The following is an 18,605-nucleotide window of genomic DNA, read 5'->3' as shown; positions in this document are numbered from 1 at the left end:
GACAACTTTTTGTTAAAGTTGGATGCGTTAATGAAAAAAAAAATCACAAAAATGCTGGTTTTCCCCCAAATTTTACTTTTTTACAAGGGGTAATAGGAGAAAATGCCCCCCAAAATGTGTAACCCCATTTCTTTTGAGTATGGAAATAGCCCATGTGTGGATGTCAAGTGCACTGCGAGCGCACTACAATGCTCAGAAGAGAAGGAGCGCCATTGAGCTTTTAGAGAGAGAATTTGTTTGGAATGGAAGTCGGGGGCCATGTGCATTTACAAGAACAGTGGACCCCCCCCCCCCCCACATGTGACCCCATTTTGGAAACTACACACCTCACGGAATGTAATTATTATTATTATTTTTTATTTTCCCATCCAACTTTAATGAAAATTCGTCAAACACCAGGGAGGTGTTAAAGTTCACTATACCCCTTGTTACATTCCATGAGGGGTGTAGTTTCCAAAAGGGGGTCACATGTGGGTATTTATTTTTTTGCGTTTATGTCAGAACCGCTGTAAAATCAGCCACCCCTGTGCAAATGACCAATTTAGGCCTCAAATGTACATAGTGCACTCTCACTCCTGAGCCTTGTTATGCGCCCGCAGAGCATTTTACGCCAAAATATAGGGTATTTCCGTACTCAGGAGAAATTCTGTTACAAACTTTGTGGGGTCTTTTTTTCCTTTTACCTCTTGTGAAAATAAAAATTAAAGGGCAACACCAGCATGTTAGTGTAAAAATATTTTTTTTACACTGACAGGCTGGTGTAGACCCAAACTTTTCCTTTTCATAAGGGGTAAAAGGAGAAAAAGCCCCCAAAATTTGTAGTGCAATTTCTCCCGAGTACGGAGATACCCCATATGTGGCCCTAAACTGTTTCCTTGAAATACGACAGGGCTCCGAAGTGAGAGAGCGCCATGCACATGGCTAAATTAGGGATTGCATAGGGGTGGACATAGGGGTATTCTACGCCAGTGATTCCCAAACAGGGTGCCTCCAGCTGTTGCTAAATTCCCAGCATGCCTGGACAGTCAGTGGCTGTCCGTAAATGCTGGGGGTTGTTATTTTGCAACAGCAGGAGGCTCTGTTTTGGAAACACTGCTGTACAATACGTTTTTCATTTTTAATGGGGGGGACAGTGTTTTGCGCTGCGGCGAAAAATTTGCCGCAGCTCATACTTGAAGCAGGAAACTTACTGTAAACCTCCGCCAGTGCGAATGTACCCTGTACATTCACAAGGGCGGGCAAACCTCCAGCTGTTTCTAAACTACAACTCCCAGCATGCACTGACAGACCGTGCATACTGGGAGTTGTACTTTTGCAACAGCTGGAGGCACACTGGTTGGAAAACCTTCAGTTAGGTTCTGTAACCATACTCAGTATTTTCCAACCAGTGTGCCTCCAGCTATTGCAAAACTACAACTTCCAGCATGTAGTGATCGCCGAAGTGCATGCTGGGACATGTAGTTATGCAACAGCTGGAGGTACGCAACTACAACTCCCAGCATGCCAAGACAGCTGTTTGCTGTTTGGCCATGCTGGGATTTGCAGTTTTGCAACATCTGGAGGGCTACAGTTAGAGACCACTGCACAGTGATCTCCAAACTGGACCTCCAGATGTAGCAAAACTACAAATCCCAGCATGCCCAGACAGCAAACTGCTATTTGGGCATACTGGGAGTTGTAGTTTTGCAAGATCTAGAGGGCCACAGTTCACTGCACAGTGATATCCAAACTATAGCCCTCCAGTTGTTGCAAGACTACAAATCCCAGCATGACAGCTTGTCTGGGCATGCTGGGAGTTGTAGTTTTGCAACATCTGGAGGGCAACAGGGTAGAGACCACTGTATAGTGGTCTCAAATTGTAGCCCTCTAGATGTTGCTAGGCAACTTACCGGCTTCCGTCGGATCCAAGGAGCCAGCCGCACAACATGCCACCCGCCGATCTCCGACACCGATCGTCGCCCGCCGGGTAAGTGGACTTCGTTGCCGTTCCCCTTCGGTTTTCATGTTCTGCCCCGCCTATTGAAGGTGGGCAGAACGGGGAAAATGAAAGTTAACCCCCTCGCCCCCGATCTGCTATTGGACGTCGCTTCTAGATGCCCAATAGCAGGGATAGGAGGGGTGGCACCCCTGCCACCTCACTCCTATCCCTTCAGGGGGATCGTGGGTGTCTTAGACAGCCGCAATCCCCCTTATATTCCGGGTCACCGGGTCACCATAGGCCCGTAATGACCCGGAATCGTGCAAATCACAAGTGTGAAACCCCTGGGCATTTGCGCGGGGTGCCTGCTGATCGATATCAGCAGTCACCTCGGTCCAGTCCCCGCCCGGCGTGCGTCGGGGACCGAAATTCCCACGGGCGTATGCATACACCCTTCGTCCTTAAGTACCAGAAAGCCAGGGCGTATGCATATGTCCTTCGTCCCCAACAGGTTAAATGGGTACTCTCATTAAACTTTTTTTTTTTTTTATTAAAAAGATTATGCAAAAATAACTTTCAAATACATGCCAATTTAAAAAAAAGCTTGTTTTCAGTGTTTTTTTCACATTAGAAAACCTGGCCACTAGGTGTCACCCTATATGGCTCAGGAATCCTTTTCTTCCCCTTACGTTGAGCACGTTCGGACCACTGCTGGCCGGGTAGCGTGGTCCAGCGTAGTCCGAAATGCTCGTCCACAGCTCACTCTCTGCCTGCATATAAAATAGGCAGAGAGCGAGCACAGCGCTCTGCGCATGCGGCGCGTGAAATTTGAATATACCCACCCCCTGCATATCCCTCTTCTCACTGCAGCGCGCGAGCTGCAGTCTATCTCTGTTACAGGAGAGAGATAAATAGACGAGACGGGCTGCTGTCCCTGCCCTGGACTACGCCTGTATGCGCACTTCCGAGAGGGAGCGCAGCATACAGGAAGACGGGCGGAAACGAGTCCCGGCCAGGCTTCAGATGACATCGTGCCTGCCAGCCACGCTCACTTCCTGCCCTCCGAAGAGAGCTCAACACTGAGCTACCGAAGATGGCATTAAAAAGGCATTTTAATGGGGATTTAGATAAAAATTAATACAGGGATAGAGGTAGTTAGTGTAAGGGACAGATGGGGAGGGGGATTAGGGAAAGTTTAGTTAATGATAGCTACAAAAAAGTCGCAGTTTGCCCATGTGTGGGAGTTTTGTACTACAAGGCTCTAAATACCTCGACAAATGTCCCCATTTAATAAAATAAAGAGGCAATGAAAAGTACAACTTGTCCTGGAAAAAATAAGACCTAATAAAACTTTGTTAGATGAAAAAAAAAGTTATGAGACTTAGAATATAAGGGGGAAGGAAATGTAAGCCACACATAAAATTTGAAGGGTCCTGAGGGGGTTAATGTTCCCAGTCTGCCTAATAAAACCTTTAACTCAATTTCCACATTTCCTCTTATCAGGGTGCCCTGTCTGAGGGTGGTGACACTAAATTGCGAAGCTGCAGATTGTAACGTCTATAGCTAAGAAACTCACAGTGCCGCTTGCCAATCACTGACTGAGGCGGAACACCACTGAGGCCACTGATTGGCTGAGCCGTGCTGTGGCGACCAGTCTGCAGCTATAGCCGGCTGTGTGGAAGCAGGGTTCTGTGGAGAACGGCTGCAGAATTATAAGCCAGGCTGGGCACATTAGGAAACAAAATTACACCAGACAACCCTAAAGATAGAATTCAAATATTTTTCTACAGAAAACGGAGCTCTAACAAGTTGCACAGCTGTTTTCAATATTGAGAACCCAAATCTTAAAGGGGTACTCCACAGACAAAAAAATATTTTAAATCAACAGGTGCCAGAAAGTTATTCAGATTAGTAAATTACTTCTATTTAAAAATCTCAATCTCTCATCTTCCAGTACTTATCAGCTGCTTTATGTTCACACTGAGAAATTGGGGCGGAAATCAAGCAGAAATTTTCTGCCTCAAAATATTGTTACTTTTCCACAAGATCTCACAGAGATTTCATGCGGAATTGGAGCGGAATTGGAGTGGAATCGGTGCGGAATTGGCGCGGAATTCGAAAATTTCAAGCGGAGGAGGAGAAGAGTATAATATATATATTATCCTCTTTTTTTTCATATGGAAATTCAGCGCCAATTCCGTGCAAATTCCGCGCCAATTCCGCGTGGAAATGATTCTGACTGAAAAAAAAAATTAACATTGATCTCTATGGGGGTAAGGCTAGGTTCAGACCAGGGAATCTCCAGGAAGAAAATTTCCGCCCGGAGATTCCGAGTGCGGCCAGCGCCGGCTGAATTAGTCGGCGCTAGGACCGCGCGGACACTGCAGTCTCCAATAGACTGCAATGTGTTCCGCACGGATTTCCGCCTGAAGAAAGAGCACCGCCTTTCTTCAGGTGGAAATTTCCAAGCGGATTGTCCGTTCACAAATTCCGAAGTGTGAATTTGTGAATGGAAAATCATTCACTACACTATACATTTTAGAAAGCGGAATTTCCGCCTGCAATTTCAAAGCAAAATTGCAGGCGGGAATTCCGTAGTGTGAACCTAGCTTTAAGATGCTGATTCCGCCTGAAAGAAAGAACATGGACAGACGTTTATCAAGCGATTTAGTAAATTTTTTTTTACTAAAAATGTTGCACAAATGTTGCACCTGAGACTACGGGATTTTTCATGAGACATTTTGACTGGAAAGCGAGAAAAGCAAGTTTTCCAAAACTTAACTACGTAGTAATAATTTTAAAATGGACTACGGGTAGTCTGGTATTTATTAACTGCGACAGTCGCAACTGCGCAAAAAAAAGGTAAAAAATGTACTAAATTTACTCCTGCTCAAACAAGCTACTACCCGCCTGCGCCGCACATCTCCCATCTGTCTGCTACCTGTTGCAAGACTACAACTCCCAGCATGTCCATACAGTGAGGGCATGCTGGGAGTTGTAGTATTGTAGCGGGCGGACAATGTGCGGCGCGGGTGGGTGGAAGACAATGGGGGTGGGGGTATGTACAGCAGTGTCCCCATCATTATCTTAGGGTAGCGGGGATAGAATCAGAGGAGCCCGGGCGGCTGCAGAGTGATGCCAGCCCGGGGTCCTATTAACATACCTCGGAGCCGCGGCTCCGCCAGATGTTAAAAGGAGCCCGGGCTAGCCACACTTCAGCTGCCCGGGCTGACATAACTCAGCAGCCGCCCGGGACTCCCACAGCCGGGCAGGGAGATGTGTAGGTGCCGTTCCTGCCATCCCTCAGCACTGCGGTACATGCCGAGAGATGGCAGGGATGGCTTCTGCACATCTCCCTTCCCGGCTGCAGTGTTATGTCAGCCCGGGCTCCTTACCACAGCGCAGCGGAGTTTGGTATAATTTCATATTTCCCGCTGGGTCCCGTGTCACGTGACCCGGCAGGAAATATGAAATTACAGTGATTCTCTGATAACTGCAGCCAGGGAGCGGAGCGCATTACCCCCCGTTTCCCTGGCTGGCACGAATACAACTCCCAGCATGTTCTTACAGTAAGGGCATGCTGGGAGAGTTGTATGGGGGGTGGGGGCGAGTGCCTGTCACCTGCCCCCTGCCGCACAACTACAGCTCCCAGCAGACCCTTACAGTAAGGATATGCTGGGATTTGTAGTCATGTGGTGCGGGAGATTGTCACCCCCCCCCCCCCCCCACAACTCCCAGCATGTCCTTACTGTAAGGGCATGCTGGGAATTGTAGTTGTCACCCGCCCCCCTACAACTCCCAGCATGTCCTTACTGTATGGACATGCTGGGAGTTGTAGATGTGCGGCAGGGGGCAGGCGACAGGCTTGTCACCCGCCCCCCTACAACTCCCAGCATGCCCTTACAGTGGGGATATGCTGGGAGTTGTAGTCATGTGGTGCGGGAGATTGTTTCACCCCCACACTACAATTCCCAGCATATTCTTACTGTAAGGGCATGCTGGGAGTTGTAGTTGTCACCCGCCCCCCTACAACTCCCAGCATATGCTGGGAGTTGTAGTTGTGCGGCAGGGGCAGGTGACAGGCTTGTCACCTGCCCCCCTACAACTCCCAGCATGCCCTTACAGTGGGGATATGCTGGGAGTTGTAGTCATGTGGTGCGGGAGATTGTTTCACCCCCACACTACAATTCCCAGCATATTCTTACTGTAAGGGCATGCTGGGAGTTGTAGTTGTCACCCGCCCCCCTACAACTCCCAGCATATGCTGGGAGTTGTAGTTGTGCGGCAGGGGCAGGTGACAGGCTTGTCACCTGCCCCCCTACAACTCCCAGCATGCCCTTACAGTGGGGATATGCTGGGAGTTGTAGTCATGTGGTGCGGGAGATTGTTTCCCCCCCACACTACAACTCCCAGCATATCCTTACTGTAAGGGCATGCTTGGAGTTGTAGTCATGGGCGGGTGACAATAAATGTATTAACCTATTTTTATTTATTTTTATTTCTCATTTCAGATCCGTGTATCCTGTGGAATACTTCGGATTCGGTGGACTGCTTCGATGACCAGCATTTTTTTTAAATCTGTTTAATGTTAATAAAATGGTTAACGAGGGCTTGTGGGGGAGTGTTTTTTGGAATAAATTTTTTTGCAACGTGTTTTTTATTTACTTGACAGGCTAAGTATTGGAAGCTGTCTTATAGACGGAGTCCATTAGTAAGCTGAGGCTTAGCGTTAGCCACAAAAACAGCTAGCGCTAACCCCCAATTATTACCCAGGTACCCACCGCCACAGGGGTGCCAGGAAGAGCCGATACCAACAGGCCTGGAGTGTCAAATATGACGCTCCTGGGCCTAGGCGGTAACAGGATGGCGTTATTTAGGCTGGGGAGGGCTAGTAACAATGGTCCTCGCCCACCCTGGTAACGTCAGGCTGTTGCTGCTTGGTTGGTATTTGGCTGAAAATAAAAATAGGGGGGACCCTATGCGTTTTTTTTAAATAATTAATTATTTATGCAAAAAAAAAGAAAAGATTCCCCCTATTTTTATTTTTAGCCAAATACCAACCAAGCAGCAACAGCCTGACGTTACCAGGGTGGGCGAGGACCATTGTTACTTGCCCTCCCCAGCCTAAATAACGCCAGCCTGTTACCGCCTAGGCCCAGAAGCACCATATTTGATGCTCTGGGCCTGTGGTGGTGGGTACCGGGGTAATAATAGGGGGTTAGCGCTAGCTGTCTTGGGGGCTAACGCTAAGCCTCGGCTTAGTAATGGATTCTGTCTATAATACAGCTTTCAATACTATGCCTGTCAAGAAAATTAAAAAAATACAACACGTTTAAAAAAATGTTATTCCAAAAAAACACTCCCCCAAAAGTCCTCATTAACCATTTTATTAACATTAAACAAAAAAATGCTGATCACTGTACTCCCCTGAATCTAAAGTAATCCACAAGATACACAGATCTGAAATGAGAAGAAAAAAAATGAGTTAGTACAATTAGGGGAAAAAAGCGGTAAGAAATGTTAAAAAAAAAAAAAGCATATATATATATATATATATATATATATATATATATATATATAACACATTTTTTTCAAAGCTTAAAATTTGTGTTCTGAAGTCATTTATTGGTTTTTGCTTATGCCTGCTCAAAAAATGGTATTCAAAAGTGATTTATTGGTTTTTGCTAATGTAAGCCAAATTTATCAACCCACCATGATAGTATAATAAATGTGCCACACATAAGCAAAACCAAAAGCAAGAAAAAAATGCCTACAGAACTTGCTTACCAAAGCAACGATGATAAATGTCCCCCATGTTCTTTCTTCAAGCGGAACAGACTTCCTCGTCAGAATTCTGCTTGAGGAAATTCCTCAGTGTGAACTGAGGGGCAGAAATTCTGCACAGTTCTATGGGGATTTCACTGCTGAATGAATTGGAGAGGAAAAAGCGAGCAGAATTACTTGTGGAAATTCCTCTCCAATTCCTCAGTGTGAACATACCCTTATGCTCTGGAGAAGGTCATATGGTATTTCCAGCCATACAAAGTGCTTTCTGCTGACACCATCTCCCTTGTCATGATTTGTTTTTGCTCTGGACATTTTCTGACACAGACAGAAGTGGCAGCAGAAAGCATTGCATCTGACTGGAAAGACTATAGGGCTTCCTCCAAAGCACACAGCAGCTGATAAGTACTGGAAGACTTGAGTTTTTTTTGAAAAGGATTTGCAAATCTGTATAACTATCTTGCACTTGTTGATCCCTTTAAAATAACTGTGGACATAAGTGGCAATTACGGATAATTTTGAAAGACACGGATCCACAAAGAAAATTCAACAAGGAAATCCCTTACTGAACTTCCTCAGTGTAAACATACCCTAAGGGCAGGGTCACAGGGACGCATCCACAGCTTATTTCCCGTTGCGGATGTGCAGTCGGCAGTCACAAAGGGACAGGAGAGCGAGCTCCCTGCTGCGGCTGGGTAGCTCTGTGTATCCACTCGTGACTGCCTGCAGGAAATCCGCTGCTACGAGCAGACACACAGAGCTACCAGGCTGCTCTGCAGTCCCTCTCTGACTGGCGGCGGCGCATTCGCAGCATGAAATATGATACGGGTGCGCCCAATGTGACACAGCCCTAAGGGTATGTTCACACACTGCGAAATTGGTGCAGACAGAAAGAGTCAGTGTTGCCCACAACACTTTCCGTCTACACTGGGTTTTAGGCATGAGGCTCAGTTATTAATAGAAACTATATGAAATCAAAGTCCAGGTGACCCTTGACATCCCACGATTCAAACATTCCCCTAGTGGGGAACCTTGTGCCAGCCAAGCTGTCAGTCACCACTGCTCTTCCTCTGTAGCTGGTCCATGCTCACATCCCGTACATCGCACGCTCACCTGAGGAGAGCTGCATCCAGGCGCAGATCTTATAGACGGTGGCGGTATTACAGAAGAAGAACAGAACGAAGGACACGATGCAGGCGATGATCAGCGTCATGGACAGGCCGATGAAGAAGGAGGCGGCTTTGAAGGCTCCGGAGGGAATGGTGGAGAAATCCGTGAAGCTGCCGGTGCATGTCAGCTCTTTGGAGAAGCCGCTCCCGATACAATAGTGGAAGAGTCCGAAATAGCCGGCCTGAGGAGTGTCCACTCCGTCCCCTATCCAGTAGGGCTGGATGAAGCACACAATGTTGACGATGGCGAAGCAGATGGTAAAGATCGCCCACAGCACCCCGATGGCCCGGGAGTTGCGGATGTAATTGGCATGGTAGATCTTGGCCGCCTCCTGGGGGGACAACATCGCTAGGCTTGGGTCTGGCATCCTGGACAGCCGGAGAAGAGGATTCCGCGGAGGGGGGAGGGCACCGATGACCGAGGAGACAAATCACAGCAGCGGCGGCATGGAGCGAGACGGATGCTGCTGGGAGACACAGCGCGTCATGAAGATTCCGGTTCCGCACGCAGCCGGCTCTCTCTGCAGACCGGTCACTGCGACCTGCTGCAGATCTGCATCCCAATGTGTCAGGGGCAGACGGAACCACGGCGAGCAGGGAGGGGAGCGGCCAACGCAGTAACGTGCACTGGATGTCTCAGCAGGGATGACAGGAGGGTACCAATCGCGGTACTCACATGATATCCCTCTTCACCCCCCTATGGGTGCGGCGTGTGAGCGAGTCCGGGGCACGTGCCGGTGACGAAGGGGGCGCGGGAAGTGTGAGGTGAGGAGCGGGGCTGCCGCTAAATATAGCCGAGCTCCATCTCTACACTGGCTAAACAAAGTCGTGGTGGAACGGTCACGGCCCTACGTTCCACTTAGTGACAATGACAGAATAATGGTGGCACCCTTATGAAAGCATGTGCATCTAGTGAGGAGGAAACTAGAACTATTAGGTTAGCTTCACAGTAATGCGCCTGTTGGCGTACAGCTGTGGGCATCATTTATGGAACCATGGGTGGACATGTAGCAAAGATTTTACCCGTTTTGTGTTTAAACTTTTGCGCAAGTTTGTTTTGCATAAATTTGGGGGGAGGATATCCTCCAGATGTGTAGGTTTCGTGTGCCTTGGAGTGACATATTTAGTATGCACCAATTTATTAACTTCGTACATTTCATTTACCCGCAGAAATCTTGCGCAATGACCATATTTTAAATGCAAATATAAGCCATCTTGGCCGCACGTAGCGTGCTCAATTTTTCAAAGAGTAAATTGAGGAGATTACTATATTTGCCTGCAATTTATGAAACTCATTGAGCTTGATTGATAAATTTAGTATTTCTGCGCATAATTTAGAATTTGGCAAAAGGGGTAAACTGCTTCTACCATACACAAATAATGATACATGTCCCCCACGAGTCTAAATTAATCCCTTAACCCTTTAAGGACCAAGCCCATTTTGACCTTAACCTGTTAAGGACATAGGACGTTCTCTAACGTCCCCACTACCTGGGCTTTAATGCCCAAGGACGTTAGAGAACGTCCTGTTGTATTTCCGATCTCTGCCGCTCGCCGGGCAGAGATCGGAACTGGATGCCTGCTGAAATCCTTCAGCAGGCATCCAGGGCAAACGCTGAGGGGGGCCATGTAGGCCCCCCATGTCGGCGATCGCCGCAAATCGCAAGGGAAATCGCCCTTGCGATCTGCGGCGATACCGGGCTGATCGGGTCTCTGGGACCCGACCGCCCGGTAATTTCGCATGATCCCGGCTGTCACAGACAGCCAGGACCATGCTGAAGTATCGGAGCGAGGTGGCAAGCCTGCCACCGCCTCCTATACCCTGCGATCCGTCGGTTTACTAACCGACCAATCGCAGGAGGGGGGGCGGTTACTTCCTCCCGTCCTGCCCGGCCCCTGGAAGTCTGGAGAGGACGGGAGGAAGACCGGAGGACGCGGCGGGGGACGGGGGAGTGCTGGGGACCAGCCCCGGTACTTACCTCGTCCCTGAAGACCCGGATCCAGACGGCGGCGACAGGTGAGTAGATCTTCAGCCGCGGTCGGGCCCTTTACAGCAATGCACGTCGCCGTAAAGCGACATGCATTGCTGTAATGGGACCGTGTATACTACAACTCCCAGCATGCCCAGACAGCCCTTGGCGTCTGGACATGCTGGGAGTTGCAGTTTTGCAACATCTGGAGGTCCACAGTTTGGAGACCACTGTGCCCTTGCAGATGTTGCAAAACTACACATCCTCAGCATGCCCTTACTGTCCAGGCATGCTGGGAGTTGTAGTTCTGTAACATCTGGCCCTTCAGATGTTGCAGAACTACAACTCCCAACATGCCTGGACAGTTTTGGCATACTGGGAGTTGTAGTTTTGCAACATCTGGAATGGCACAGATTGGGAACCACTGTATTAGTGGTCTGTAAACTAGTCCTCCAGATGTTGCAAAACTACAACTCCCAGCATGCTGGGAGTTGTAGTTTGGCAACATCTGGCTCTAAAGATGTTGCCGAACTACTACTCCCAGCATGCCTGAGAATGCTGGGAGTTGTGGTTTTGCAACAACAGGAGGCACACTGGTTGGGAAACATTGTCTGTTTCCTAACTCAGTGTTTCCCAACCGTGTGCCTCCAGTTGTTGCAAAACTATAACTACCAGCATGCACTGATAAACTGTGCATGCTGGGAGTTGTAGTTTTGTAACAGCTGGAGGTCCCCCCCTGTGAATGTACAGGGTACATTCACATGGACAGGGGCTTACAGTGAGTATCAGGCTGCAAGTTTGCGATGCAGCAAATTTTGCGCGGCAGCTCAAACTCGCAGCGGGAACTCGCTGTAATCCCCCGCCCATGTGACTGTACCCTAAAAACACTACACTACACTACCACAAAATAAAATAAAAAGTAAAAAAAACACTACATATACACATACCCCTACACAGCCCCCCTCCCCAATAAAAATGAAAAACGTCCGGTATGCCACTGTTTCCAAAATGGAGCCTCCAGCTGTTGCAAAACAACAACTCCCAGTATTGCCAGACAGCCGTTGACTGTCCAAGCATGCTGGGAGTTTTGCAATAGCTGGAGGCACCCTGTTTGGGAATCACTGGCGTAGAATACCCCTATGTCCACCCATATGCAAATCCCTAATTTAGGCCTCAAATGCGCATGGCGCTCTCACTTCAGAGCCCTGTCGTATTTCAAGGCAACAGTTTAGGGCCACATATGGGGTATCGCCGTACTCGGGAGAAATTGTGTTACAAATTTTGGGGGGCTTTATCTCCTTTAACCCCTTAAGAAAAGGTGAAGTTGGGGTCTACAACAGCATGTTAGTGTAAAAAAATAAATTTTTTACACTAACACGCTGGTGTTGCCCTATACTTTTCATTTTGACAAGAGGTAAAAGGGAAAAACGCCCCCCAAAATTTGTAATGCAATTTCTCCCGACTACGGAGATACCCCATAAGTGGGCGCAAAGTGCTCTGGGGGCGCACAACAAGGCCCAGAAGGGAGAGTGCACCATGTACATTTGAGGTGATTTGCACAGGGGTGGCTGATTGTTACAGCGGTTTTGACAAACGCAAAAAAAAAAAAAAAAACACATGTGACCCCATTTCGGAAACTACACCCCTCACGGAATGTAATGAGGGGGGCAGTGAGAATTTACACCCCACTGGTGTCTGACAGATCTTTGGAACAGTGGGCTGTGCAAATAAAAAAAATTTGTACAGCCCACTGTTCCAAAGTTCTGACAGACACCAGTGGGGGGTAAATGCTCACTGTACCCCTTGTTACATTCCTCAAGGGGTCTAGTTTCCAAAATGGTATGCCATGTGGGGGTTATTTTGCTGTCCTGGCACCATAGGGGCTTCCTAAATGCGACATGCCCCCCGAGCAAAATTTGCTCTCCAAAAGCCAAATATGACTCCTTCTCTTCTGAGCATTGTAGTTTGCCCGTAGTGCACTTCAGGTCCACTTATGGCATACCTTCATACTCAGAAGAGATGGGGTTACAAATTTTTGGGGGTATTTTCTGCTATTAACCCTTGCAAAAATGTGATATTTGGGGGGAAACACACATTTTAGTGAAAAAATATATATATTTTTTTACATATGCAAAAGTCGTAAAACCCCTGTGGGGTATTAAGGCTCACTTTATTCCTTGTTACATTCCTCAAGGGGTCTAGTTTCCAAAATGGTATGCCATGTTGGGGTTATTTTGCTGTCCTGGCACCATAGGGGCTTCCTAAATGCGACATGCCCCCCGAGCAAAATTTGCTCTCCAAAAGCCAAATATGACTCCTTCTCTTCTGAGCATTGTAGTTTGCCCGTAGTGCACTTCAGGTCCACTTATGGCGTACCTTCATACTCAGAAGAGATGGGGTTACAAATTTTTGGGGGTATTTTCTGCTATTAACCCTTGCAAAAATGTGATATTTGGGGGGAAACACACATTTTAGTGAAAAAATATATATATTTTTTTACATATGCAAAAGTCGTAAAACCCCTGTGGGGTATTAAGGCTCACTTTATTCCTTGTTACATTCCTCAAGGGGTCTAGTTTCCAAAATGGTATGCCATGGGAGGGTTTTTTGCTGTTGTGGCTCCATAGGGGCTTCCTAAATGCGACATGCCCCCCGACCAAAATTTGCTCTCCAAAAGCCAAATATGACTCCTTCTCTTCTGAGCATTGTAGTTCGCCCATAGTGCTCTTCAGGTCCACTTATGGGGTACCTTCATACTCAGAAGAGATGGGGTTACAAATTTTGGGGGGTATTTTTTGCTATTAACCCTTGCAAAAATGTGAAATTTGGGGGGAAACACACATTTTAGTGAAAAAATATATATATATTTTTACATATGCAAAAGTCGTGAAACACCTGTGGGGTATTAAGGTTCACTTTACCCCTTGTGACGTTCCCCAAGGGGTCTAGTTTCCAACATGGTATGCCATGTGGGGATTTTTTGCTGTTCTGGTACCATAGGGGCTTCCTAAATGCAACATGCCCCCCAAAAACCATTTCAGAAAAACATACTCTCCAAAATCCCCTTGTTGCTCCTTCGCTTCTGAGCCCTCTACTGCGCCCGCCGAACACTTTTCATGGACATATGAGGTATGTGCTTACTCGAGAGAAATTGGGCTACAAATATAAGTATAAATTTTCTCCTTTTACCCCTTGTAAAAATTCAAAAATTGGGTCTACAAGAACATGCGAGTGTAAAAAATGAAGATGGTGAATTTTCTCCTTCACTTTGCTGCTATTCCTGTGAAACACCTAAAGGGTTAAAACGCTGACTGAATGTCATTTTGAATACTTTGGGGGGTGCAGTTTTTATAATGGGGTCATTTGTGGGGTATTTCTAATATGAAGACCCTGCAAATCCACTTCAAACCTGAACTGGTCCCTGAAAAATAGTGAGTTTGAAAATTTTGTGAAAAATTGGAAAATTGCTGCTGAACTTTGAAGCCCTCTGGTGTCTTCCAAAAGTAAAAACACGTCAATTTTATGATGCAAACATAAAGTAGACATATTGTATTTGTGAATAAATTTTTTTTTATTTGGAATATCCATTTTCCTTACAAGCAGAGAGCTTCAAAGTTAGAAAAATGCAAAATTTTCAATTTTTTCAGCAAATTTTGGAATTTTTCACTAAGAAACGATGCAAGTATCGACAAAATTTTACCAATAACATAAAGTAGAATATGTCACGAAAAAACAATCTTGGAATCAGAATGATAGGTAAAAGCGTCTTAGAGTTATTAATGCTTAAAGTGACAGTGGTCAGATGTTCAAAAAACGCTCCGGTCCTAAGGTGTAAAATGGCCTGGTCCTTAAGGGGTTAAGGACCAGGCTAATTTTATTGTAGCATTTTAGTTTTTTTCTCCTCGTCTTCTAAAAATCATAACTCTTTTATATTTTCATCCACAGACCAGTATGAGGGCTTGTTTTTTACATGACCAGTTGTCCTGCGTAATTACATCACTCATTTTACCGTAAAATATATGGAGCAACCAATAAAATACTATTTGTATTGGGAAATTAAAAAGAAAACCGCACTTGTTGCACTTAAAAAAAATCGCAAACTTTTTCACCAAATGAGTATGTTTAAAATCCTTCTAATTTGATGACCTATAACTTTTTCATTTTTCTGTATAAGCGGCGCTATGAGGGCTAATTTTTTGCGCCATGATCTGTACTTTTTATTGATGCCACATTTGTGTATAGAAAACTTTTATGAATTTTTTATTTTTTTTAAAATAAAATGTGACAAAAAAAGCAGCAATTTTGCGTTTTTTTATTTTTTATTTTTACGTTCACACCGTTCACCGTACGGGATCAGTAACATTATATTTTAATAGATTGGACATTTATGCACGCAGTCATACCAAATATGTTTATACATTTTTTTACACTTTATTGGAGTAAAATTGGAAAAAAGGACATTTAAAATTTTTATTGGGGGAGGGGATTTTTCACTTTTTTTACTTTCATTTTCACAAAATTTTATAAATCCCTGAGTTAATACCTATTCTGAGCCAGACATTTAATTGTATCTCCCGGAAGGTGGGCTTCCCTACGGCGGCCCTTAGCGCTCATATAGTGGTTATCCCCAAGGAGGGTAAGGACCCCAATTTGTGCGCGAGCTATCGCCCCATATCTCTCCTTAACACAGATACTAAGTTATTCGACAAACTCTTAGCGGATTGTCTGGCGGCTGTCCTTGGGCCTCTGGTCCACCCTGATCAATCTGGTTTCCTTCGCTCCCGGGAGGCAAGGGACAATACGATACGTGCCTTCTCGGTTGTTCATAAAGCTACTACCGAACATGTCCCCCTAATGCTCCTTTCCCTTGATGCCGAGAAGGCTTTTGATAGGGTGGACTGGAGGTTCATGGTGGCCTCTCTGGTGCAGATAGGGCTAGGTCCTTCAATGTTGGGGCACATACAGTCACTCTACCACAGTCCGCAGGCTAGAGTGAGAATCAACGGGGCCCTTTCCTCTTCTATACATATCCGTAACGGTACCCGCCAGGGCTGCCCGCTTTCCCCCCTCCTCTATACACTATGTATGGAGCACCTCTTGAATGCCCATAGAAAGGACCCGGGGATTGAGGGGTTCTCTTCGAACGGTAACACACACCTGTGCTCAGCGTTCGCTAATGATTTGCTCCTATACTTGTCAGCCCCTCACACCTCCCTACCCGCAGTGACACTTCAACTCTACTCCCACTTTAGCAATTATAAAATTAACATGGCGAAAAGCGTAGCCTTAAACGTAACCTAGATCTGAGGTTACCCGACTTCAGGGACTGCAGGGCCTACTATCCTGCAGCTACACTGGCTAGGTTTTTGGACTTCATCCATGGCCGTTCCTCCAAACGTTGGGTGGGGATTGAATTGGCAGGCACCGGATTCGAGATTCTGTCTCTCCCCTGGTTGACACCTAGCACCATCCCCGCAACGATGCACACTACCTTGCCATGGGTCTCCATGGAACTGTACATGGCCCTTAGGCGTTACCTCCCCGATTCAGGGATACTGACTCCAGATGGCCCGCTGACACCTGTCCTGCGCAACCCGAGATTCCCGCCGGGAGTTCACTGCTCTTCCTTCCTGGGCAGGGCCGATCATCTGACCCTTCCCCTTGGAGTCCTTATGACTGGTTCCCTCCTTCGCCCATACGAAGACCTAGTGCCGGAACACCTCCGCACGCCGGCCAGACACCTGCAATATGCACAACTCCGCCACTTTGTGACGACTGGGGGTAGGCACTTGAGACTGGACAGACCCCTACTGCCCTTCGAGGTTCTGTGTACTTCCTCCTCTCCGGTCCCCAGGGCTGTGTCCCAAATATATGGCCTTCTCCTTGCTGAGGTTGAGCTCCGTCCCCTGAACTTTGTGAGGGCCTGGGAGGAGGAGCTGGGCACGACCTTTCCCCCATCTGATTGGGCTTCGGCCTTCCAGATGTGTCACAAATTGTCGATCTCATGTCGGGCGCAAGAGACCAACTATAAAATCCTGACAAGATGGTATAGGGTCCCTGTAGTCCTACATAGGATGTTCCCAACAGTCTCTGACCTCTGCTGGAGATGTGAGAACTCCCGGGGAACCATGTCACATGTTTGGTGGTCATGCCCTTCTCTCAGCCAATTCTGGAGCACAGTTCTGTCCCATACACTGACCATCACTGGGATATGCTATCCCAATGATCCGAAAGTACTTCTGTTAACGATTCTCCCTAAGGCGAGGAAATCCTTGTCCAAAAAATTGGCACATTTCCTGTTGGTGGCGGCTAGGACGGTGATACCCCGCCATTGAAAAGAGACCAGCCCCCCATCGATCTCCGAATGGCATAGGGAGGTACACTTTCTTAATTGTATGGAAGAGCTTGTGGCTGATTCATCTTGTGCTACTGCTAGGTATATCGCAGTTTGGCAACCATGGTTGGCATTCACCGAAACCCCTCTTTATCGTTCTGATTAGTCTTTAGTGGTGTGCACACTCCTTGGACCTCTTCTCTGGCCCTGCAACCCTCACTCCCGCGCGGCTTGACGTGGGCCACGGCTCTGGGTTACTAGACTGGTGATGTTTTTGTAGTCTATGCTGTTTTCTTCCTGTTCTCTCCCTCTAACCATCCCACTCACCTTCCCTCTCCCGCCAGCGTTGGTCACCTGGGACCCTCCCTATGCCCCTCCCCCTCGCCTTCCCTTCACCCATGTACCCCTCTCCTATCCATACCCCCTCCTCCCTCCCCTTTTCTCTCCCCTCCCCCCCTCTCCCCTTCCTCATCATGTTCCTCGCTATTCCATCCCTCCTCTCCCCATTCCCCCCTTTCCCATTCCCCCGTTCCCCTCCCCTTCCCCTCTTCCTGGTGCCATCTACCCCACCCTACCTTGCCTCCCCTGAGTTGGTCCTTAATATCCCGTTGTTTTCTCCATTAGCTTTGATATGTTCTGCCATCCCGCCCAGCTTGGTAATGGATTTAATATATTGTGCGACTATACCATTACTTCTATCCACTTACCGCTCCATTGCTATGGAGACACCGTGGTTCCCGTTTGTATGTTTAATGTGTTTTATTATAATAAAACTATTTCTTTAATAAAAAAAAAAAATCTGCAAAAAAAGTAAATAAAGTAGAATATGTCACGAAAAAACAATCTCAGAATCAGAATAATCGGTAAAAGCATCTTAGAGTTATTAATGCATAAAGTGACAGTGGTCAGAATTGCGAAAAAGGGCTGCGTCCTTAAGGTGAAAAAAGGGCTCAGTCCTTAAGGGGTTAAATGATGTGTGGGCATGCTGGGAGCTGTGGTTTTGCAAAAGCTGTAAGCACACAGGCCCACATTTATCATTAGCTGTCTACCTCCATGTTTTTGTTGCGTCGTTTTAAACCCCGTATATTTCCCATCCTTGCGCCTTTTTTTATTAAAAAGGCGCACGCATCTTGATGATTTTGGCGCAAGCTCGGTAATACCCTCAAACCTCTATCTTACACCTTTCTCTTACACTGGTTTTTGTGATAGCACAGTGGACACATAGAAGGATTTCCTACACCACCTTGAGCTTGGTGTAAATTTTTGCCGTATTTCTGGTCTTTGCACCTTTTTATGCAATTGATAAAACACGTCCATATCATGCATACTGCCCAAATATAGAAGGAAAAAAACGGTGTAAACACATTGATAAATGTGGGCCACAGAGTGTGTTTATAGCATAAAACCAGAAAGGAAAGGGTTACAGATGC

General features: G+C 46.8%; 1 protein-coding gene across 2 annotated transcripts in view; it reads right to left on the bottom strand.

The window, feature by feature from the left end:
* Nucleotides 1–9,507, bottom strand: part of LHFPL3 (LHFPL tetraspan subfamily member 3) — a 219,337-nt gene extending 209,830 nt beyond the window's left edge. The window contains exon 1 of one of the 2 annotated variants that reach the window (XM_056573520.1): nucleotides 8,816–9,507. In XM_056573520.1, the coding sequence (XP_056429495.1) occupies nucleotides 8,816–9,239 (424 nt within the window). In that variant the 5' untranslated portion in view covers nucleotides 9,240–9,507. The remainder of the gene's footprint in view (nucleotides 1–8,815) is intronic. The other variant, XM_056573519.1, reaches the window with a different exon arrangement.
* Nucleotides 9,508–18,605: the final 9,098 nt, after the last annotated feature.

This window comes from Hyla sarda, chromosome 4 (assembly GCF_029499605.1).
Source record: "Hyla sarda isolate aHylSar1 chromosome 4, aHylSar1.hap1, whole genome shotgun sequence".
NCBI classification, from domain to species: domain Eukaryota; kingdom Metazoa; phylum Chordata; class Amphibia; order Anura; family Hylidae; genus Hyla; species Hyla sarda.
Note: the sequence above shows the minus strand (reverse complement) of the source record. Positions and strands in the feature narration are given on the sequence as shown.